At 46.7% G+C, this 23,577-nt stretch overlaps 1 protein-coding gene across 6 annotated transcripts; it reads left to right on the plus strand.

The window, feature by feature from the left end:
* The first annotated feature begins 1,418 nt into the window (after positions 1-1,418).
* Positions 1,419-23,213, plus strand: HP1BP3 (heterochromatin protein 1 binding protein 3). Of its 6 annotated transcripts, none has more exons than XM_061379591.1 (13): positions 1,419-1,490; positions 9,725-9,924; positions 10,336-10,438; positions 11,872-12,022; positions 12,364-12,523; positions 13,565-13,708; positions 14,230-14,310; positions 15,880-16,034; positions 16,803-16,893; positions 17,574-17,733; positions 20,081-20,192; positions 21,138-21,272; positions 21,996-23,213. In XM_061379591.1, exons 2-13 carry the CDS (start codon positions 9,829-9,831, stop codon positions 22,279-22,281), a joined length of 1,674 nt encoding a protein of 557 aa, XP_061235575.1. In that variant the 5' UTR covers positions 1,419-1,490; positions 9,725-9,828; the 3' UTR covers positions 22,282-23,213. The 6 variants fall into 6 exon arrangements, with proteins under 6 accessions (XP_061235575.1, XP_061235577.1, XP_061235578.1 ...); XM_061379592.1 differs by lacking the exon at positions 1,419-1,490 and adding an exon at positions 8,964-9,617 and having other exon boundaries at positions 10,339-10,438; XM_061379590.1 differs by lacking the exon at positions 1,419-1,490 and adding an exon at positions 8,966-9,617.
* The last annotated feature ends 364 nt before the right edge of the window (positions 23,214-23,577 follow it).

Consider the following 23,577-nt stretch of genomic DNA (forward strand, 5'->3'; position numbering starts at 1 on the left):
ACCCATAGTTTTGGCCAAAACAATATTGAAACAAACCTGGAGCATGAGGTATGCAGAAAGAGCTGGTGTTCGTTACTTCTCAGTGTACTCTCCACAGACCTGAAGTAATACCAGTGTGGGTCATGCTCTGCAAGACTGATCCTCACCCTGGGTGGGTGAGGCACAGGTAAAACAGCTGGAGACAAGAGTGAAGGACCAGTGCAGGATCCCTTCTGCAAGCAGGGACTTGTGAGCATGTTTGGACAGATTACCAGCTTGCAGCCAGATCACAACCATGGAACTGCTGTAATTGAGGCAGGCAGTAAATTAGAAAGCTAGTGAGAGTGATTGGGGGGTGATAAGAGACTGAAGCAAAGCACAGGCAGCCACTGGGGAAATCACAACCATCAGGAGGATGAACTAAGAGGCCAGAGCAAAGATCAAAGAATGGTTTGGGTTGAAGGGGCCTTCAAAACTCATCCAGTTCCAACCCCCTGCAACGAAAAGGGACATCTTCCACTACATCAAGCTGCCCAGAACCACTTCCAGCCTGGCTTTGAACGTCTCCAGGGATGGGGCATCCACCACCTCTCTGTGCAACCTGTGCCAGTGCTTCACCACCCTCAATGTAAAGGGTTTTTCTTCAGTCCAGACTGAATCTCGGGTTTTTTAGTTTAAAACCACCCCCCTTGTGATGTCGCAATGAGCCCTGCTGGAGTCTCTTCCTATCTTTCTTATAGGCCACTTTTAAGAACTCGAAGGCAGCAATAAGGTCTCCCCCTAAGGAGCCTTTTCTTCTCCAGGCTGCCCCAGCCCAGCTCTCTCAGCCTGGCTCCAGAGCAGAGCTGCTCCAGCCCTCGCAGCATCTCCATGGCCTCCTCTGGCCTCGCTCCAGCAGCTCCAGGTCCCTGCTGCTGCCCCAGAGCTGGATCAGGGCTGCAGGGGGGGGTCTCCCCAGGGCACAGCAGAGGGGCAGGATCCCCTCCCTGAGCTGCTGCTCATGCTCTGGGGGTGCAGCCCAGCACACGGGGGGGGTTCTGGGCTCAAGCGCTCACTGAAGCCGGGTCATGGGGAGCTTCCCATTGACCAACACCCCCACGCTGTTGTTGCTGCAGCGCTCCGGAACCGGCGGGATGAGGTGAGCCGGGGCCTGCGGGCTGCTCCCCGCCCTCGGAGCCCTCAGCGGTAGCAGGCGGGAAACGCCTCATGCAAGCGCACAGCGGCTGACGGCCACCGGGGGCACGCACGTACGTGCTTACGTACACACGCACGCACACACACGCTCCCCCCTTCCCTCCGCGACGTGGAGGCGAGGGGGCGGGGGGCGACGTTCGAAAAATGCCCGAGGTCTCCCATTGGCTGACGGGGCAGCCTCGCCCCGCCTCCCGGCGCGAGCGCCAGCCACACCCCCCCTCCGCGGCCCCGCCCTCGCCCCTTTGCCCCGTCCCCCCCTCTTCGACCCCCCCCGTCGGTTCCCTGCCGCCATTAGAGGGGCCGCTTTGTGTCCGCTGGTGAGTCCCCACCGCCGGCGCTGCGCCGGGAGCCGGGGCGGTCCGGGCCCGGTAGGCCGCGGGGTCGTGCGTGTGAGGTGCGGGGGCGGCCTGGCGAGGCCTCGGGAACTCCTGTCAGCGCCGCGCCTCCTCCCTGACAGGCCTCGTGGGGGGAGTTCTGTCGTGACGGGTCGCGATACTCTGTGCGTATGGTGAATGCTGTTACGGTGAGCGCGGCCTGCTCATCCCTTTACACACACACGCTCCTCGGCCCCGGCCAGGCCTGAGGCGGCGGCCCCGGGCCTTGGTGCGGGCCTCGGTGGCTCTCACAAAGGAGCTGCGGGTCTCAAGCCGGCCCTCCCGGCCTGCTGGCACCGGTGCACACCGGCGGGGGAGGGAAGGTCAGCGGCGGAGGGGACTGGCGGGGGTGCGGCACGGGCAATAGTCGCTGTGTATAAACTTAGGAAGGGCCTTTGCTCCTGCGGGCCGCTTCCCGCCTTTTGGTTCCTGCCTGAGCACACCTCGTCAGAGGCCGCATAGGCGCTGCCGCTGGAGCAGAGCCTCTGCCCGGGGTGTCAGTGCGGCTCTGCTGCCGGAAAGCCGCTCCTCATGCCCCCCGGTGCGGTTAGAGGTGCATGCAGGCCGAAGCGTGAGCCTACGAGGCCTTTCTGGGGCTCCTCTCTGAGCCCCTGTGGTGGTCACAGCTTTGTTGAAGAATGTTGATTACCCTCTTCCCCTTATGGCACATGCCTTTCCATGGAGAAGGATATTAGATTCCAGTCTGGAATGGAGGGGTTTCCATTCTGGGTTCATGAGCTCCCCTGCTGTTCTGGGCTTGGTTTTTTAGCTAAACACTCGGAAAATGGGGAGGGAAGGAGCAGCTGATGTAAAGTGGTGTAACCCTTGTTAGACCAAAGCTTACTGTGATGAGAACAGCTCCAGCTCAAGTCCTTCCTGCCTGGATTCTGTTTTCACTGTCACTGGTGTCTGTAAATCCTGGGGGAATTCTCAGACTGTGCTACAGGGGAGGAAAAGTTGGATAACGTGGGGTTATTGGGGTGTTTTCTCCTTTCTAATGGGAGTCTAGCTTGACTGCTGAGTTATTTTTCAGTCCTTATCTCGGGCCCTTGGAGTAATAATTGCACTCTGATTTCCACCCATGTGGCTTTGTTTGTTTGGGTTTACTGTAAATAGTAATTTTAGCATCTTTAAGACAGTTGGCCGGCAATCCTTGGCAAACAAATAGCTGTTGTACTGCGGCGGGAAAGGTTCTGAAGTACTCCTGTTTGTAAACAATGTCACACTGATAAGCTCCTTTGTGTGGTGTGTGTTGGGCTGTAATCACTGGTGAGTGTCTTCTTTTGTTTGGTTTGCGAGTGGAGGTGTTCTGATGGACTGGGCAGGAGAGCATTTATCTTCATCAGGAGGGACTTGAAAAGGTTGGTGGGCAGAGTGGGAAATCCTTGGATTTTCCCCTCTTGGTTGGGGGTGGGGAAGAAATCCCCATGTGATTTCTGTTCTGGGCAAAGAACTTGATGGATATGTCTTGTCAACATCGGGCTTTTTGCAGCCTTTCTCCCCTTTACCTGTGTGTGCCTTCTAATTCATGAACTTCTCAACATGTCACACCCTGTCCTCACGTAGAAGCTGTTTGACTTGTTTGCTTTCCTTCAGAATATCTTTTTCTGCTGTGTTTTCCTTTTCCACAGAAGCTGATGTGTGACTCTTTTTGTCAGTGGTGTGTTACAAGTGACCCAGGGTTCTCTGAGAATTTTAACTGCTGTAAGAGAGGGAATAAATTTTACGTTGATAGACTCTAATGGGAGGTGTGAGTAATTCTGTATAGATTGCAAGGAAGTCACAGCTTTTAAAATGTATGGGTTTGTACTACAGAATAAGAAGTGATGGCTGCATAGGTAACACTTTGGAAGGAGGGTTTTTCTAGTGGTTTTATATTTAATCCATCTAAGCAAGGGGGATGTGGTCTATCAAAGGTTTGTACTCTGGTATGTAATGTTAGTGGCCTACATTTTCATTCAGGTGTCAGTGGTTTGTCAGAATTCATAATGGGTCCTAGAATTAAGATATTTCATATTTCATCCAAGACAATAAGATTCCCAGCAGTGGATTTTCATGTTGGAGTAGTTTTAAATTGGTGACCTAAACTTGTTCTAGAGTTAAAGCTGAACCCTGTGCACTCTGTTTCATTCCTTAGCTGCTTGTGTCAGTGGCACCACATGGAGAGTCTGGATCAAGGACCATACTAGCCAAAAACTGTTGTCCCACAGAGCGTGATGTCACTGTCACAATCCTGAGCATCAGTGCAGAGGAGGATTATGTTTAGACAGCAGTGTAAGCAGAAATTCTGCTTTGTATTAATCCCTTAGCTGAAGTTTTTGTGAGTTTTTAGGTAGTTGGTGCATAATTTAAGCTGCACAGGGCCTGGCTTTGGCTTGGGGACATTGAGGAAAGCTCCTCAGTGGAAGATAATCCAGGCCACGGAAGTCATCTGCTGTTACTGTCTTCTGTGTAGGTCAGTGACTGATGCAGAAAGAATCTGAAACTAATAGTGGACTGCATATTGAGCTGGTAGAGAAGAATAGTGGAGATGAGGCAGGGGTTGTTACTTCTGTTTTAATAAACAGCTGTTGAGATGGATCTGACTTTGATTTGCTGCTGTTACACCCCATCAGAGATGAGGCACTGAGCTCAGTCCCAGGTGGGGAGGCAGAGCATCAATCTCACTGTGGCAGAGTGCTTTCCCCTGCAGTAGAAGCAGCATCTCTGTGTGCAGAAGGGCAGTGTTTGAGTTTTCCTTTGCTTTGAAATCCAATGGGATAGGCAAAGTGTAAGTCAGACTGCATTTGTGGTGTTTGGAGTCAGAGATCCAAATTCAGTGCTACTCTGAAATGAGGATGTGTCTTTCAGCTTAGAAAAACTCTCCTTTGGGTCTGCGTGTGTAGGATCATGTGCATTTGGATACTGGAAGCGTGAAAGATTTTCATTGTGCTTCCCAAATATACTTGGGATTTATTCTCTTTCTTAATGCTGTATAGGGAAGGAGTGGATGGAAATAGAAACTTGTAACACTAGTCAAGCCAAAGTATTTCTTGCCTGGCAAATGATGAGCGATCGGATCTTTGTATTGGACCTTTAATTGAAACAAGATGGTTTGTAATGCCTGTAGCAGTGTGGGGCTCCCATAGCCTGTAACAGATCTCACAAGAGAGCTGCAAGTACAGCCTGTGTAGCTTAAAAGTCAGCTTAACCACAACACCTCCCAGGAAGTCAATGCGACAGGTTTGCCATAAGGATCCGGACAGAGCCCCAGACTTGTTGAATGGCAGCAAAAGTGATGGGAATGCCAGATGTGAAACGGGAGGGAATTTCCGATCAGGCTGCCAAATAAGGATTAGAAGTGGGGACTAACTCATATTGTGTCTTCAGTAAGGTATCTTATTCCTCTGCACATTTAAATGACTAAATACAACTAGTCTGACTTCATCCAGAGCACAGGCAGCTCACTGAAATGCAGAAGCCAAAGGGAAGTCAGGCAGTGCTGGAGCACCTTTGTCAACGGGATGTGACAGCAATCAGCTGAGAGCTTCTAACAGATACATTCTGTATAAAACAGGTTTGTATCAAAGGTGTTCCTGGATGATGCATTCTGTGAGGATATAGATACTGAGGGTTCAAGAAAGGTATCTTCTATCTCAGCTGGATTTTTAGGGAAGCACTTTGAGGATTTCAGGGGCCAGAAGCCTTGGAGAAGTTGGCCTGCTTGCAATTCAGAACGTGATATTTTGATATGTTTGGTTTCTATTTGCAAAAATATCAACATTTCCTGGTTTGTTTGGCTTTTTTCTGCAGCTTCTGAGGAGTATTTAAATGCTCTTCTGCTCAGGACAGTGCTATGTAATAGTAGATAACTGTACAATAATGAATAGCCTGGTTTTGAAACCCAGTTACTTTGCTTTTTAAGCTTTTTTGGTACTAAACTGTTGTTCTTGTTTGTAAGGTTGTTGGGTGTGTACCCATTGACACCCTGGCTTCACATCTGCAAGAACACAAAAACTTTTCCAGCCCTTTTTGACCCAGTTTCTAGACCTGCGTCATGTTCCATATACCAAGTCATGTCTAGAGCACATCAATCACCAGCGTACGTGTCGTGTGACAGTAAGGGGACACCCCCAACGGCACACGATGGGATTTGCTTTCTCATTTTTCCATTGCATATTTGTTTTCAGTCCTCTCGGCCTGTGCACCCTACCCTGAGTCCTTGCACCTTGGTGTTTCTGCCAGCCTGTTGGGTGCCTTGCCATGTTGGAGACCTGGGGTTATCCTGAAATGTTTTCCCTCAAGTGAGAATGAGGTCTGAGAAGAGCTGGAAAATCTTACGGGCAGCAGAAATTCTTGAAGTCAGCCAAACTATGCCTCAAGTCTTATGTTCTTGTGTCTGTTATATTGGTAGGGGGACTCCACTCTTCTATATTATCTATAATGCATGTGTCTCACCTGAAGCCTCCCTTTTTTTATCCCCTAAGGATGTGCTGATAGCTCAGGAGGAAATTGCTGTCATTTTTTGTAATAGCTTGTGGAAACCTACCTGTACATTTGACTGCAGCTGCCTTCAGTGGCCACTCTGAGCTCAGAGACTGGGCACTCCCAACCATTCCTGCTCATCTAGAAATCCTGAAAGTGTAGGAGTTTTGCTGCTTATCAGCTCCTTGCTAGATTCACTTTGGAATGACTAGTTTGGAGTGACTAGTTCATGATGGCTGGGTAATGTTGAGTTCAAATGGCCTATAGGAAAATGAGTGTGAGTAGCTATGTGGGGAGTTACTGCCTGTACTTTGAAGTAACTTTTGGAAGGTTGGTATCCCAATGTTTGGTTCACTGCTGATGTGATTATTTTTATCCTGACAGTCCATCAGATGTGAGTGTATGTGACAGTTCCCAAGAAGCACCTTGAAAACCCACAGCCTCAACTGATGTCCTTGTCCTCTTTTCCAAGCACAATATTTGCTTGACATAGGTGTAAATGCAGAAGGTGGCATCACTTTCCAGTTGTGTATTGCTAACAGTGATGCTTGCAGTCTGTGGTACACATTTAAAGATGTCTTGGTTATCTTTCACATGAAATAGGGTGTCCGGGTAACAGCTGGTTTGGGCGACTTGATTTTTCCATTCAATCTACCATTTTATTTGGAGGGGATATGAGAGTTTTCCTGCATCACTGTTATAAAACTGTCTAGTCTTTTGCTTTATCTTTCTGAAAAACTAAATTCAGGCCTATTTATGGTTGATATTTCACACCCTGTCCAGAAAACTACTTTTGATCCCTTTGTGGGAAGAAACAGGCTGAGCAAGAGCAGTGATGCTTTCACAAGGTAGCGCTTGTGACTGCTGTTTGAGAATCCCATTACTTTGAAGCCAACAGGAGATGATCCTCCTGCCCCTTTGGTTCCCTTAGCCAGTTGAGCGAATGATCCACATGGGGAACATGGAGGGAATCAACAAGCTCCTGTTTGGGTCACTGCTGGAAGTTTCTGCTGGGTGATGGCTTTGTGCATGGGTGAGGAATTGTGCTGTGTTACATTTGCTCTTGAGAGCAGCAACACTTGAGTGGTTTATACTGAGAGCTAAACAAAGGATATGTCTTTTAGAACATGGGGAATTTGGAGTCAGAGTTGGGAGCACTGTGTTTTCATGTATGTGACACACAGGTCGCAGAGTTTTAAACAAATAAACTCCAGGCCCAGGTCAGCCACAGTGCATGCTTGGATGTGTGTGTTAGTATTCCCAGGGAATGTGTCTGTGTAGCCCCCAGCTGATTTCCTGGAGGATGGATCTGTAATTGGTTGTTTTAGGACTCACTTCAAAATGCTGGCATTTTTTAAAGGGCTTCAGGCTGTGCTTGGTAGGAAACACATTTGGGATTGAGCTGGTGAAAACTCTTTTTTCCTCTCACTTTCTGCACTTGAGTGAGGAGGAGCCCTTAAAATAGGCTTCAGAAAGGCTGGGCTGTAGTTTGCATGTTCTCATTGGCTATTAGCATTCTTTCTTCCCATCCTGAAATTCCATGAGAAAGCTTCACTCATCTCATTTAGCATGGTTTTGGCATGTAGTGTGTTGGGGGTTTTTGTTTTGTCTCGGAAGAAACCATTGTTGCTGTTACACTCATCTGCCTCTGCTGCTGTTGAGACACAGGACTGGCGCCCTGTCGTTCTTCAGAATGACTGTTCAGTCACACCGGAGAAGTTGTAGACATTGCAGGAGCAGATTGAGGTACCTTTAGCTGCCACAAGCACTGTGGTTTGAAGATGGCCAGCTAGGGAAATGTCTTCTGGAGCACCTCCTGCAGAAAGGCTGCCTAGCAATGTGTTTAGTCCTCCTGCCATCAGGCTGAAAGTGTCTTTGTTGTGCCATAGGTGTGTGCACCTGATGTGACACTGCACCCTCCTGCAGCAGCAGTGGATTTAGTTTATAGTTTACAAGTCTGGGGAGAAGATCTTGTACGTACAATTGTAGTAACGAGGAGCAGCTCTGCTCTGGAGCCAGGCTGAGAGAGCTGGGCTGGGGCAGCCTGGAGAAGAGAAGGCTCCTGAAGGGGAGACCTTAGAGCAGCTCCAGTGCCTAAAGGGGCTGCAGGAAAGCTGGAGAGGGGCTTGGGACAAGGGCCTGTAGGGACAGGCCAAGGGGAATGGCTTGAACCTGCCCGAGGGGAGACTGAGCTGAGCTCTTAGGCAGAAGCTCTTCCCTGTGAGGGTGCTGAGGCGCTGGCACAGGGTGCCCAGAGAAGCTGTGGCTGCCCCATCCCTGGCAGTGCTCAAGGCCAGGTTGGACACAGGGGCTTGGAGCAAGCTGCTCCAGTGGAAGGGGTCCCTGCCTGTGGCAGGGGTTGGAACTGGAGGAGCTTTAAGGTCCTTTCCAACCCAAACCAGGCTGGGATTCTGTTATCACCAGTCCTTGTAAACCATCATATCTTACCACACATTCCCCTTTTGCTCCTCTTTCACTGGCACTGGTTTCTGAATGGAAGTGACTCACAGCTTGGAGTTTTAATGGAAGTTTTAATACTCAAATGAACTGGTATTTGGTTTTCCTGAGAAAGTAACTGAGGTAAAGAGAATCCCTCTGGATTGGAAGCCCCCACTGCTGAGTAATAAGAGGACTGTGTTTTGGGGCCAGAATGTAGAGTGGTTGAGATGGTATTGATGTGGTACATGGGGCAGGGGAGAATGCAGTTTGAAGTGCTGAAACTGGTGAAAATCATCTTGAAAACAGTGACAGGAGTGATGTCAGGTCTCATTTAAGAGGAAGACCCACTAGGGAGATACCTATTAAAGGTGAAAATTTATGTTAAGTGCCTTCCTTCTCATGTGAGCAAAAGAAAACATCCAGAATAGCTAGAAACTGGGAGCATCTGGTTTCTCTGTAAGGAAGGGGAGTGCAGCCTGGAGGAACAGGAGAGAACAGGTCCAGCCTGGTTTGCCAGAGAAGCTTTGCTTCTCAGGTTTTTAAAGGGGTTCTGAGAACCCCTCCTTGGGAGAAACTGATGCAGTCCCATGGTCAACAGGTAAGAAAGTCTATAGAAATGTAAATGGTAGTAAGGGATGAGACTTGGTGAGGGTTAGACTAAGCTTAACCCATTCTATACCCATGACGTGCGTGTGTTTGGAGGAGGGTTTTGTAAAGCTTAAGTTTTACTTTAGAAGGTCTGAGACTGCTGGTTTGATGGTTGTTTTCTTTGAAGGCTCCTCCATTTCTCTGAACTGCATGGGTTTAGTTTGGGAAGGGCATGGTTTGGGTCCCAGTGTGTGTATTTTCCTAACAAATGTAACGGTTTAATTCCTTAGGCTGTTAGAAGCTGGATCAAGATGTCAGCTCCTGCTTTTACCCACAGTCAATGACTTGTTTCCTCCATGCCTCACTTCAGGCGCAGTGCAATGTGTGCTTTTCATTAATGCTTTCTGTTCATTCAAAGAGCCTTTTTATTCTTTCAGATCTGTTTTTATGGAGCAGGCTGCAAGTCTGGCTTTACACCTTTACCATTTCTGCTACATCCATAGCTCTCAAGTCTGCGTACATGTTTTAGCCTCTTTGTTGAATGCAAGTGTTGATTGTCAGTTGTGTTAGTCATAAGCTGTAAGTCATTTACTCTTCTTTTCTTTTTAATCTTTACTTTGTTAGATACATGGACGTAGATGGTTTTGTTTTGTTAATTTTCACACCACATCTTTTCTGTACTTCAGGTTGACTCCTCACTGCACTGTGAAAACCATTAGGAAAAGGTCCTTGGGGTTAAAACCTGGGGCTCTACAGTGTTACCTGCACTGGGGGCTAGAAATTTATTTAAATGGCGACTGATCTGTCTGAAGCTGAACCCGTGCATCATAAGGCGCTTCCACTCTTAACGGGAGCTCAGCTCATCCACACGGACAAGTTAAGTGAGGTAGGGGCTGGCCCATTCTCCAAGCTTGCCCTTGGATCAGTCCTTGACTTCCAGTCCTGCTGAAGGTTACTCAGTGCTCTTTCTCCCCTGCTCATAGGCAACTCAATTGGGAGTCTACTAACCCCTGCAGGCACTCTCCTTCCCCTTCCCTGCTTTCCCTGAGATGTTGTGTTTAGCAAGATCCTCAAATCTCCTTTAATGTGGAATTGAAAATAAATGATTTCTTTTGTAACTGTAAAGTGGGAAACTCTCCTTTCCAAGTATGCTGGTTTGAGGGTCTTTTAAAATGCTGAAAAATCCAAATGTAACCAGAATATCTCTACATACGCTGCTTTGATTTACTTTAATTCCATTTCTAAACCTTTCTGATTCTTTACAGTATCTATCCTGATTTTCTTATGCTTTCCATAGAAGGCTGAAGACGACACAATGCCCATCCGCCGCTCCGTGAATTCTTCTCCCCGAGAAACCCCTCCCAAAAGCAAACCTGCTGAAGGTGAAGAGGTCAAAGCAGGTACAGTGATAAATCTACAGCAGATTGTTAATGTATATCCAAACATAAGCTTGTGCTCTAACATTGCTGAAAACCCTCCTGCCAAGACTAAAATATTCCCAATGCTTAGCTCCTTTCTACAGGCTTCTCCTGGATTATTGGGAAGTTGTGTTTTGTAGCCACTTTTCAGTCTGACCTGTTCATTTTGTCCTTCATCCCCTGTAGCAAAGTTCTGACACTCCAGACATGAAAATGTGGATAAATGAAGGCCCTTTTAAATTTGCACATTCTTTAGAGTAAAGGTAACATTTGTGAAGTCTCAGTAGTGTCAGGAAGGTGGCTTGAGATGGAAAGGTGGAGTTAAGGAATGGAAGAACAATGTATTTAGGAGTTTATTCCTAAACAAGACGATTTTACCACAACGTGTCATAGAGTCTAGTCTGATATTAACGTGTGTGGTCTTAGCAGCTTCACCTCAGTTTCTCAGGATGTGTCATTTCAGTACTGCACTCAGTTTCACTGACTTTGTCCTCTTTGCTGTCACAAATAAATCAGTTACATACCAAACTACCTTAATACACTGTGGATTTTAAATGCATGATGCCTCCATGGGGAAAACTATGCACAGCAGCATGGTGAGGGTATTAAGCTCATTCTCAGAGACAAGAGAACCTGTGCAGAGCAGTGATGGTGGACAGTTATTTATCCAAAAAGTGGGTAAAGGCAGTTTATATGCCCCTTATCTAGTAGGCAGCCAAGTCCTGTTCTCAGCTAAATATGCCAGTTTATTTGCTTGGGAAGTTGATTCCTGGTTGGATTTGATCCTGCTGATAGACAAGTGCTTCTGTCAGTGCGTGTGCAATCTAAAGCTTTGCCAAGTCTGGAAAAATGGATTGAACAGTTAGAAATCCTTCAGGTGCCACAGTGTGTGGTGCAGGAACAGCAGTGTTGAAAACAAGGTGGGTACAAACACAGCTGCTTGTATGTATCTGTCTACCTTTCGGGTAGAGATACGTGGTTTGCACATTTATGAGTTAAAAATGTATAAACCTCAGCCTATGGGAAAGCCGTTTCCTCCTCTCTTCCCCACCCAGGCCTCTCTGACCAGTGATGATTGCAACAATAACTTTGAAGTTAAGAGGGAAAGACGGGGGAATTAGTGCGCTGTGAAAAGCTGCATGATGTTTTTTGACGTTATTCTGGCATCCGATGGCTGATTGCACCTTATTGAAGCTCCTCCCAGTAGTTTTGTTTGCTTCTTAAGTTACATTTAGATAATCTGTTTAAACTGGAGAAAAGAAATTGTCTGAAGGGAAATAATTTTTGAGGTGTGTTCTTAAGCTTTTTATCACACACACCTCTTCCCCCCTCCCTCCCCCTCCAGGCCCCCCGCCTTCATGAAGAATAAAGGCTCATTTTTGGCAGTAACTTGATGCATTTTCATGTCTCCTTAGATGCAGAAGTCACCTCTGAGGAATCTGCCTCTGCTGGGGAAGAACAAGAGACTGAAACCCTGCCTGCTGCATCCAGTGAAGCAGAACAGCCAAAGGAACCTGAGACTGAAGGGAAGGGGGAAACCAAGCCCTCAGAAGAAACCAAAAAGGAGTAAGGCTCTTTCAGCTTAGTGCTGAATTTGGGAAATTGGGTAGGGTTCTGAACGAAGTTAGGTTCTAGAGATGGAAAAGATGACAGGAGAGATGAGAAAAATAGGATGTGTCCCTTAAAAAAGTGCTTGTATTTCTCAGGAAGAAGCTACCAGTAGAGTGTGCCTGCTGTTCTAGAACATATGTGAGACCGAATATCCAGACAGGGTCTTTTTTTTCTAGTAGAAACACCAAAATCTCCTTTAAATTCTTTTCAGTGTCAGATGTTGTGGAGTTGTTGTGCTGCTGTTGGCTTGTTTTACAGTGTCTCTTGTCTTACTATTGATTTTTATTCCTCCAAAGTGAGAAGGATCAGTCAAAGGAGAAGGAGAAGAAGGTGAAGAAGACCATTCCTGCCTGGGCTACTCTTTCTGCTAGCCAGCTAGCTAGAGCACAGAAACAGACTCAGATGGCTGCCACCTCACGTCCCAAAATGGATGCTATTTTAACTGAGGCCATCAGGGTAAGCAGGAGACAAATGTTTCTTTTGTTCATCTGTTGCAAAGCAGAATAATTTGTGTGCCTAAAATTCACATTTCAGCTTGCTGCTGGTACAGATGATAGTGCTGGCTGTCAGCAGGAAACACTATGAGACACGTGTGCTTCTGCTTGGAAGCCCGTGGAGCTGAAATGTGAGTCCATGATGATGATGAGAGGCCCTGTAGAGTATTTCTTTGTTTAGAATTTGTTTCCTCCATCATTACATTATTAGAAACAGGGTGGATGACATAATCTGCTTGATTGCTGTCATCATTTAATTTGGTGTGCCTTCTAGCCACACTTAACTTGATTTACCTTGATTAAGCCATCTATTTGATACGTGATTTATTCAGCATTAACTTGTTCTAATTCAAGGCAGATGGAGAAACTGTACACTAGCATTCCAGAGTGGTGTTGGGATGGGTCTATTGTGTCCCTCATGCTTGTAAGAAGAGCCCTGTGCTGTTGTAGTTGTGTTGCTGCTCTCCCCTTGAGGCTTGGTTCACACGTGTTGCCTTCAGAGCTGGCCTGGATTCTACCCACTTTAACTGTAGGACAGCCTTTCCAGCTGCTCTATCTTCAAAATGTGATCTTCAGCTTAGACTTTTTGCTGGTTTGCTAATGTCAAGCCTCCATCTTCTTAAAAACACAGAATTGTTGACTTGTTCTGACTTAATAACTCTGACGTTAGTGCACCAACTTGCCAGTTGTGCAGCAGTGGTTTGCCAAAAGGTGGCTGTATTTTGTAGTACCGTTTAGTGTTTAAGCCATTACATGTAAGTGCTGCAGAGCAGAGGAGTGGTTGACATGCACTTGCTGTGCTGCTGTTGTGTTGTCTGCTCTTTAGCTTAAGTATTTTGTTAGTTATATTTTATCCTCTTGAGGCATTATGAGGAAAAGGCCAGCCTGGAATTCTGTGTTAGTGTGCTGGCCTGTGTGCATCAGTTCAACTGCTGTTCTCCAGTCCCACAGCAAGATCATTCCAGTGCAGGTGGTTTCTGCTAATGTTCTGCTTCCGTTTCAGGCATGCTTTCAAAAGAGTGGTGCATCCGTTGTTGCAATACGCAAATACATCATCCATAAATACCCTTCCCTGGAGCTGGAGAGGAGAGGCTATCTGCTAAAGCAAGCCTTGAAAAGGGAGCTGGAGAGAGGAATCATTAGACAGGTAAGAGTTGCTTTGTGGAGCAGCACTGGAGGTGGTGTTACTGAATTACATACAGGGTTCTTAAACTCTGCTAGTAGGTCTTTTCTTCCTCATGAAGGTTAATCAACCTGTTTCTTCACTTTGTTAGATACCGATGGGATTTCACCGTTGCTCTGTCAGTCAGACACTTTGCCCAGTTGTCTTTTGTGCAATGTATGACCGTTTCTTGGTGTTGTGTCATACAGCATTGCAGCAGCCTTTGTCTTCAAACTCAGTCCAGCACTGTCACTTCTGCAGCAGCACATTTAGCTCTCATTTATGCTTGTGCTGTCTGTTAGGATGTCATGGTACCTTGTTAATGTCTGGCTGTAGTTTCTGATCTTATTAAAGTTTCAGTGGGTTCAAACAGGCGTCTGCCATAACAGCCCATCACCGGGGTGGCAGTGAAGTCAAAATCTGTGTAATGGTGTCAGTGAGTCTCTTTCAGGTTGTTATTCTGAGTTACTTTGCTAAAGACTGAAATGGACTTTCTTTCAAACTAGGTAAAAGGAAAGGGAGCTTCTGGCAGCTTTGTGGTGGTGGCTAGTGCAGGAAAATCTGTTCCAAAATCCAGAGACAGAAAGGTAAGATGGATCATTTTAAACAATACCCTGAAAAATCTTGCACTGAAACACATGTATCTTACCAAAGGCAGCTTAACCCCAACCCAGACATTATTCTTCTTGCTGTACTTTTCCTCCCCAAGTATGGTAATTAAAAAACCTGTTCATAAAATCAGAACCAGAAAGTTAGTTTTAGAAATTAAACCAAGTAGAATAAACAAAATCTTAGTTTTAAAATGTTTACATTAAACCCCTAGGCTTTGGTTCAGAGGCAGAAAACTGAATAACCAGGAAGCTCCTCTTCTGTCTTTACCTGGTAGAGAGAGATGCCTCTCAGGTATTGTAAGAGAGCTTTATGCTACTGCTGTCTGTTCTATCTGTTGCATGGATAAATGGAAGACTTCAGTCTTGAGGACTGTCAGGTGAACATTTTTCCATGAGCTGTGAGTGCAGAGGGAGGAAGAAGACAACGTCCTAAGGCTTCTGGAAGAAAGCTGCTAATGTTGGGTGTATACTGCTCTGAGGTAGTACTATGTGATATGGGAGGGGGTTGGTTGAGCCTAGTCCTCACAATTAGTCCAGCTCCACTGTTCTCCACTCTCTGCTACACTGGGTGTATGAAGTAAGTTTCTAACACTGTGGTTACAAAACACTTAGCCAGAATAGCTGATCCCCTTGCAGCTTAGAGGGATGAACCCAGAGAGTATTGTAATGTATCTTTTCACTTCTGGGGAGACCAAAAGCCCTAAAGCCGAGGGTAACAGTGACCTGCTTGGTACTGTGGAACAGGAGAAAACCAATTGCAGTGTAACTTTTTAAATAGAGCTCACTGGCTCCACAAGAAGTTTGAGCAAGACACCTGATAACTGCCAGCACATCACTTTTATTGTCTGCAGCATATCAGTGTCTTTGTTCCTAGTTACTTTCTCTGTGTTGCAGCAAAACACAGCTTGGTTTTGTTGGTGAATGCAGCTAGCAGCTGTCTGGTGAGCAGCACCCTCACCCCTTTGACTGTTTGCAAAGCTGCTGTTCAGCATCAAAACCATTAAACTTCAGCACATTTTCCCACTGTCTTTTCTGTATAAACAGCAGACTTTATTTTTTCCTGCTCATGCCCTCCTCACAGTAATAAAGGGAGGGAGGAAAATTCAGAAGGAAAAGTTGGCTTCAATCAGGATTTCATTCTGTCATCTAAAAACCCACTCCTGTTTAAGGTAGTCATTTTTGGGCAGATGTAAAAAGCCTTTGGTGTGGTTTAAATTTCATGGCAGTGTGTAAGATTTTCACTCATGTCAGAAGGGCAGCAGAGGAAAGTGTGTGTAGAAAGAGGAAGGAAACTGATGTAAAAATACAGATGTTGTTAAATACTGAGCAATTTCTATTTGCAAAACTGTCCAGAGACTCCTATGAAAATTCCAGCCAAATTTGCTTGGTTTTACCTAAACTTTTTAAATTGTTAAAGAGTTGCCTTACAGAACTTGACTTTGCAGATCTGTGTCCAGTGTCAGGAGCACTTCCCCCCTGTGCATTGCTGCTTCAGATACCCCAGACTTTTAGGCCCCACTGATGAGTAAAGTGTGTGTATTTCAGAAAAGCACTTCTACTTCGGCTGCAGAGCAACAAGTGAAGCTGGAAGATATCCTGCCACTGGCTTTCACCCGCCTTTGTGAGCCGAAGGAAGCTTCTTACAGCCTCATCAAGAAATACGTGTCTCAGTATTACCCCAAACTCAAAGTAGATATAAGGTAGGTGCAGGAGTATGCTGTTGTAAGCAGAGCTGCAGAGGAGCAGTGAAATACAGCCTTCCTCTGGCTTTGCCTTGCTTCCCAGTGATCCAGTTCAGCGTTGCAGCAGGCAGGTGGTGCTCTGCCTTGTAGAGCCTGCAGGAAAACTTGAGGAAAAGCTGTGCCTTTTCCTGCATCCCTCCACACCCAATCTTTGTTCCTGATGCCAACATCAGCGTTGACTGTGCACCTCCACCCTTAATCAAAACGAGCTCTCTTTAGCTGTGGGGATGTGAAGCCTCTCCTTGGGATCTTGTCCCTCTTGGTTCTGGATGCCTTAGCTGGCATGTGCTTACAGTAAGCATTAAGCTTGCTTATGTGAAATGGATCAAAGCTTGGGGAGGAAGCAAATCTGGGAAAGCCATGTGTGCCACCTCTTGCAGGGGCCCTGTACTCAGTTCCTTGTTGTCTGTGAGCTGACTCATTGCCCACCGACTCCAAATATGCTTTTCAAAACGATTAACTCCTCCCAAGTGGAGCTTGTCTGTTTCTGGATGCAGTGACACCAAGGAAACGTTGCAGTTCAGTTTCCACGAACGTACATTGTTTTTCTCATGTAATCAGCACTCACTTGCTGACAGATCTCTATTTAAAATGCCTGTAGGCAGGCAGATACCACTCGGAAGTACTGCTCTGCTCACACTCTTTATAAAGCCTTGTTTATCTGTTTGTTTTTGAAGCTGTCAGTCTGTGTGTGTGTCAGTAAAGCTTTATCTTCCTGTATTTCAGACCCCAGCTGTTGAAGAATGCCCTCCAGAGAGCTGTAGAGAAGGGCCAGTTAGAGCAGATCACAGGGAAGGGAGCGTCTGGGACATTCCAGGTCAGAGCCAGAGTTCACCTTGTTTTGTTGACTATACTGACCACAAGCCTTGGATATAAGTTAACACCCCCTCTTCCCCCCCAGTTTCATTGGGTACACCTTTCTTTAGCAGCCTGTCATGTTCAGGAGTTGTCCAACTATGAAGCAGTAGGACTCTTATTCTCCTCTGGGCCCACATTTCTGGAGCAGCCCCCCCTGCCTTCCTTGCTTAGCGTGTTCCTCACGCTGCTTCGGTTCTGACTCATTAGCACAGTAGGGGAGATGGTGGGGTAAGCTTTCCTTTCCATCTCTTACTGTGGGTGCAGTAGGTACCCCAGATGCCTGCAACGCTTTGTTCTTGTGGATGTTCCACAGAAGTCTCTTGGGTACATTTGGTCTGGGGGATGGAAGAAGAGCTGATTTATTTCCTTCCCTAAGTGACAGGCCCTTAGATTGCCACATCCTTGCAGTGTATTTGGGGACTGGGACAATATGTTACTGATGATAAGCCCTCCAGGCCACTTGACTAGGCCTGTCCTCCCAGTTAAAGCTGGGAGAGCAGCGTTCCCCGTGCCGTGTTTAATGTAAAACATATCTGTGCTGATGCAGGAGCGCCGACCCACCTGGTGCAGAGGAGCTTGTCCTGACCTGGTTTGGGAGAATTTTGTCTTGATGCTTTTCTCTTCCTCCTTGGAAAATAGCTGAAGAAATCAGGGGAGAAGCCCCTGCTGGGTGGGACTCTGATGGAAGACGCCATCCTGTCTGCTATTGCGGCCATGAACGAACCGAAGACCTGCTCCACCACAGCCCTCAAGAAGTATATCCTGGAAAACCACCCAGGGACCAACTCCAACCTCCAGGGTAAAGTACCAGTCTGTGTGGTGCTTCTCTTTTGCATGCTGAAAGAGTCCTGCAGCTGCAGATGTGTCTGCACAGCACCTTTAAAGTATTCCATTGAGCTTGCTGGGGAACTGACAGCTGCTCAGCTCTTTGTGCTGCAGAGATGCTCAGTGGTTTTAATTCCCATCAGCTCCTTTCAAGCCTGACAAAGGCTAGTTTGAGACATAATACATGTTTCTCTTGTCTGTAGCACGTTCCCAGGAAAGGGGAATAGTATTCAAGTACTTTTGTTGTTCTTAAATCACCAAGTTGATTTCATCTGTCTGTCTCTATTTTGAAAGGCTACAGCTTGGCATAAATGCAGTTCCCAGTTGCTTTTTAGTTAGAGAAGTTGCACAGTCTAACTTTTAAAACATTCGCAGGCACCCCTCTCATGGATTTGCTTGAGGTCATTCTTTGGCTCTGATTTTTAAAAGGTCAAGCAAGTGAGGAGAGAAACAATCCTGTTGTATTTGGAAAGAGATTTGGCATGTCTTTGTTCTCAGGAATGACTCTAATGTCTGTTTTGGCTTTTGCGTTAGCAGAAGCAATACTAACAGACGCTTTAAAGCAGATGTTTTAATGGTTTGTGTGCATTATTTGGCCTGAGCCCCACTGCAGTTTATTAACCAGTGCTGGAGGTCACTTGAAGCAGGATGAGCTTGCAGCAGTCTTCACTAGAGTCAAACCTAGAGGTAGATGAGTTTGTTGCTGTGGTGTCATGGTTCTGGTGCCATTTGTTAGGACATGGGCCTGGTGGGAGGCTGCTGATCCCACACTTCACCTGGAGCTGAAGCACAGCAGCAGCACATCAGCTTGAAACGGGGCTTACTGATGCCAAGAGGGCGCAGGTTCCCTCACAGCAGCGTGGGCTAAAGAAGCTGCCTGAGGCCTTCTGCCAATTAGAGACTGATGTCAAGTGTGACTTCTTAATCTTGGGGCAGGGAGAAGAGTTTCCAGGCATCCTAAGCCCTTGCATGATTTATTTTCAGGAGCATTGGAATTCTCCCTGGTCTTCAGAGGCCTATGCTCAGGTAGCCTCTAGTGCTTGTCAGCCTTGCAAGTCACATAAAGAAATTTCAGCTTGCAATCTGTTGTTTTCTTTCCCTTTCTGTTACATAAAAGGAATTTTGATGATCTCTGCTCTGTTTTAAGAGCAACCAGAGGAAGATCTGGTGAGATGTAAAAGCAGGCGGGTGCACACTGCAGAGCCAGTGCTCTGCACTCCTCCTTTTATACCTCAGAACTGGAGTTGACTGGAGTCAAGTGCTGTTTAACTTTGTGCTGCTATTTATCTTTGATACAAAGAATAAAACCAGCCTTAGGCTTTGCGTTGCTCCTGTTTGATGAAAGCGTGGATTTTTAAAGAGTTCTTGAACTATGAGGATCCAAATGTTGCAACAGTAGTGACTTCATGGATAGGATCAACTCCATTAGCTGTGCAGGCTCTTCCAGTGCCATTCAAAGTACAGTGTTTCAGCAGAAGCAGTCTGGTGTAAGTATGGCCTTGTCCCGAAGGATTCTCTTGCTCTGAAATGTCAGTGCTTGATAAAAGCCTGTTTCAGTAGTGTGGAATAAGCAGTTGGAGCAAATACCTTTGCATTAATTGTCCCCACAGATCCAGGTGACAGTTCAGCCACTGTGTTGCTTTGTATTTTTCCATTTCTCAAGTGAACCTCTTTGGAAGGTGCTTGAGGGCAGCCTTGGTCTGGAGGGAGCTAAATATGAAAATGGTCCCTCTGACTGAAGCTGCAAATGGTTTTGAACTAACAAACAACTTCAGCCCTTTGCCAAAGATCCTCTGTACTTGCACAGCTTTGGTTACAATTCTTACACAGTGCACATGGAACAGAAGGCTGGAATAAAAAGTGCATTTGTCCTAGGTCTAGACCAGGTATTTTCCCTTTAAAACGCAAAACAAAAACACAGACTGGGGAAAGATGCATCACATTTGACATTTAGGGATACAAGGAAGGTAAAACCAGGGTAAAGACACAAGTCTTTAAAAAGCACTTTGGAGAACAGGCTGTAGAAAGTTGAGATTTGGGTTAAATTTGAACAGCAGTAGTTCCATGCCACTACTGATTGCATTTAGGATAGGAGCATCCTTTGATGGGGACATCAAAACCATGCGCTGTTCCTGACTTCATCCTTTGGAGACTTTAAAGCCACACTTTCTAAGTGCTCTGCAGGTATCCTAGCAAAGGAGACTTCATCCTGACTCCAGCTCTGATTTCAGATGGCTCTGCAGGGAGCAGTAAGGTCAGACAAGTGGGTAAAGATAGTAACAACCTTCCTCTGAGTTTTTTATTTGATTTTATTTTCACAGTGCATCTACTGAAGAGAACCCTGCAGAAATGTGAGAAGAATGGCTGGATGGAGCAAATCTCTGGAAAGGGCTTCAGTGGAACCTTTCAGCTTTGCTTCCCTTATTATCCTAGGTAAAGCACTTGGCTGTTAAACAGTCCTCACGACAAGTGGTGAGGAGGTTAGCCAGGTAGCACTGCAGGGGTTCATCAGCTGACCTGTTCACAGGGTTTAATAATAATAATAATTTAATAATTTGTGGAGGGTTTAATAACTGATGAACTGCAGCATTCACAGAATCCCAGAGTGGTTTGAGTTGGAAGAGACCTTAAAGCTCATCCAGTTCCAACCCCTGCCACAGGCAGGGACCCCTTCCACTGGAGCAGCTTGCTCCAAGCCCCTGTGTCCAACCTGGCCTTGAGCACTGCCAGGGATGGGGCAGCCACAGCTTCTCTGGGCACCCTGTGCCAGCGCCTCAGCACCCTCACAGGGAAGAGCTTCTGCCTAAGAGCTCAGCTCAGTCTCCCCTCGGGCAGGTTCAAGCCATTCCCCTTGGCCTGTCCCTACATATCACCCATACTCTAGATAATGCCATTACTTGAATGTCTGACTGTGAGTGAACATAAAGCTAGCAAGAAAGCAAGGGAAGCTTTTAAGGGCAGTTAAAGGTATTGGGTTCAGTCTTCTCAAATCTTCTGTCATGGTGATTTTATTGCAGGATGGAGGCTATTTAAGTGTTGCTGTGCTAAAACAAGTTCACGTGAGCAGGTAGCGTGGTGGTGTTAATGCAAGGATGCTCACAATGAGTAGGACCCAGCTGTTTTTTAATGCTGACGTGGAGAAGAAGTGGGAGGAGGGAAGATGACCTAGATCAGCTATTGTGAGACTAAAACAGCCTTTCTTCTGCTGGGAGTGGATATTGTGCTGGGCCACGTGGAGCCCAGGGATGGTGATTTAGTGTCCCACAGAGAGCCAAATGGCAACATAGTGATTGGAAAAGTCTCTGCCAGGGTTACCAAAGGCTCGCTGGAGTCTTATCCTTAATAGCAAGTCACACTCTGACATGAATCCTCTTGTAGCCCAGATGTGCTCTACCCAGAGAAGCAACAGGATGAGGACTCTGAGGAATCTGATGAGGAAGAAGAGGAGGAATCTGAGGAAGAAGACTCTGAAGAGGAAGAGTCTGAGGAGGAAGAGCCGCCACCAAAGAAGAGGTATGGCCACATGAGAGAGGAATGGGCTTGTTCAGATGATACAGGTGAATCTTAGTGTGGTTATTTATCCACGGGGCTGTTGCTCAGAGGTGTTGGAAGAAGTTTCTGATAATGCTTTGCTCCAGAGATACTGGTCTCCCCTATCCCATAGTTTGAAGCTTACCTCTTTTTTCCTCCAGATGAGAGGAGAGCCTGTATTTATCCTTTGTATTGCCTTTAGTGTTCTGAAGTCAGTTTTTGTGCTTCACAGAACTGTGACATTTCACAGGGGACTTTCTGTATTTATTGTTTCCTTAGGAAATGTTTTCCCTACAGTAGTATTATTGCAGTCCTGTACAAAGCCAGCCTTCCTTAGAATGTGGATTTAACATAAGTGTTGTTGGTTAAGTAACACAACTCCATTTAGAGAGGAGAGTGGTCAGGTCTCTGAACTGTTCTGACAATTGGCTTTGATTCATCGTCGTTATTTGCATGTTCATATCCCTAACGAAGGAGGTGGAAACCTCTCTGGCAGAGCACTGTGGGCACTGAGAAGTGCTGAGCATGGCAAGATCTGCCAGAGGAGTTGTTGCTCTTTGGGGTTTAGCTAATGAAATGTACTGCTGCATAAAGCAACACCCGTGGTAAAGGCGGAGGATGCCAAGATGCAGATTGACGACAGCAGCTCTGCTCTGGGTACCATTTGTGACTCCACTGAGCTCTTGTGCTGTCTCTCTCTGACAGGATGCAGAAGAGGCCACCCCCAAAATCACGGAGCAGGGCCCCTCCGATGAAGCGAAGAGAGTCCAAACCCAAACCAAGGAAAACCCCCGCCGCCAGCCGGGGCAAAGCAAAGCCCCCCCCCAAGGTTAAAACCCCTGCTAAGAAAGCCAAACCAGCAGCCTCAGCCATCAAGAAACCCTCTGGTGGCAGCTCCTCTAAGAAACCAGCAGCCAGTGGGAGGAAGGAGGTGAAACCCTCTGCCAAGGGCAAATCCACCATGAGGAAATCTCTCCGGGCAAAAAAGTAAAACCTTTGGAGTGTCAGGGAATGCCATGGTCGAATCCACAGTCTTGTTTTCTAAGTCGAACATGCGTTTGTATTTTAGTTCTGATGCTTCAACACTTCTTTTAATGGGGTTTTATTATTTTTGTTTTCTTGAATGATGGGGGGGGAAAAAAGCTGCAACTTAAATCAAAGCTACCCGAGGAGTTGTTAGAGCTCAGTGCCGGGCCTCGTGCCTGCCCCTCCCCTGGAACAAGTCATCTGTCGTTTCTGCAATAATGGTAGGACTTCTTCTAGGGCATATACAACCTGTACATCTTCTGGTGTTCCTCTGGGTTGGGCGCTGGGGAGGGAGGGGGGAGGGTTGGCTTTTAAATGTTCTTCAAAGAAGATCTTTATATCTTTAGCCAGCAGGACCAGGATGACTGGGGGAATGTGATTCTTAAAGAGAAGGTACAAGGGCAAGAGAGTCCTCCCTAGATCCCCTGCATTACGAGGTCCTTATCGCTTCTGTGAAGAAGCAGTGTATATACAGCACTTGCACTGAGTCCTGGAGGTGCTGCTTTCTGCTCGGCTGGTAGGGGGGCAGGCTGAGGAGGGGGCACGATTGGCTCCTCCAGACCAGCAGGGTTTGTTTGATGGTGAGTCAGAGCTTCAGTAATCACCTCCTGCAGCATCCACTGATGCCAGAGGGGCTCCAGAAGGGGTAGTTCTCAGTTAGGCGGGTGATTTGAATTAGTGTTTCCACGTCACATCTGTTACCTTCAAACCAAAACACGTAAAAGTCTTCTTGAAATCCAACTTTCCGATGTTTTTAAGAGATGAAGAGCCTGAGTTTGGTCACCTCTTGTTTACCCTTTTTTAAAGAACAGTGGGAGAGCTATACAATTGCTAATGTAGAGATGTTGATAACTGAAGAACATGCGGTTTGCTAAAATAAAATGAAACTAGATTCCAGGCCTGCTCTGTGTGTCCTTTCTCTTCCTCGCCACAGCTTCCTCCTCCTGGAACTGCAGAGAGGAGGGAATTACCATCAGCATGGATTGCTGCAGAGGCAAATCTTTGTTAAATGCACTTTGCCAGCGTCAAAGAGTGGGGCTGCTTTAGCCTGAGCACTGTAGCTCAACTGCCTTGTGACCCATCTCTTCCCTGGTTTCTCTGGAGGCAAAGGTGAGCAAGTAGAAAGCTCTGTTTGAACCTCTTACTGCTTCTCTTCTCCCTCTGCCCCCCATCTGCCTGTGGGGGAGAAAAGGACCAGCTGAAATCATCCCCTGCTCAACAGAGCAGCACCTGCAGTCAGAGCACTCACTACCTTCTCCTT

This window comes from Neopsephotus bourkii, unplaced genomic scaffold, assembly GCF_033783945.1.
Source record: "Neopsephotus bourkii isolate Nb327-2 ecotype Australia unplaced genomic scaffold, CSIRO-AGI_Nbou_v1 NB_1778, whole genome shotgun sequence".
NCBI lineage: Eukaryota > Metazoa > Chordata > Aves > Psittaciformes > Psittacidae > Neopsephotus > Neopsephotus bourkii.

Bases quoted from the DNA above. Each gene is read 5' to 3' on its own strand.
- HP1BP3 (XM_061379591.1), top strand. From the start codon at position 9,829: ATGGCGACTGATCTGTCTGAAGCTGAACCCGTGCATCATAAGGCGCTT. The intron at 12,524-13,564 runs GTAAGCAGGAGA...CTTCCGTTTCAG, and splicing joins TTTTAACTGAGGCCATCAGG to GCATGCTTTCAAAAGAGTGG. The intron at 20,193-21,137 runs GTAAAGCACTTG...ATCCTCTTGTAG, and splicing joins TGCTTCCCTTATTATCCTAG to CCCAGATGTGCTCTACCCAG.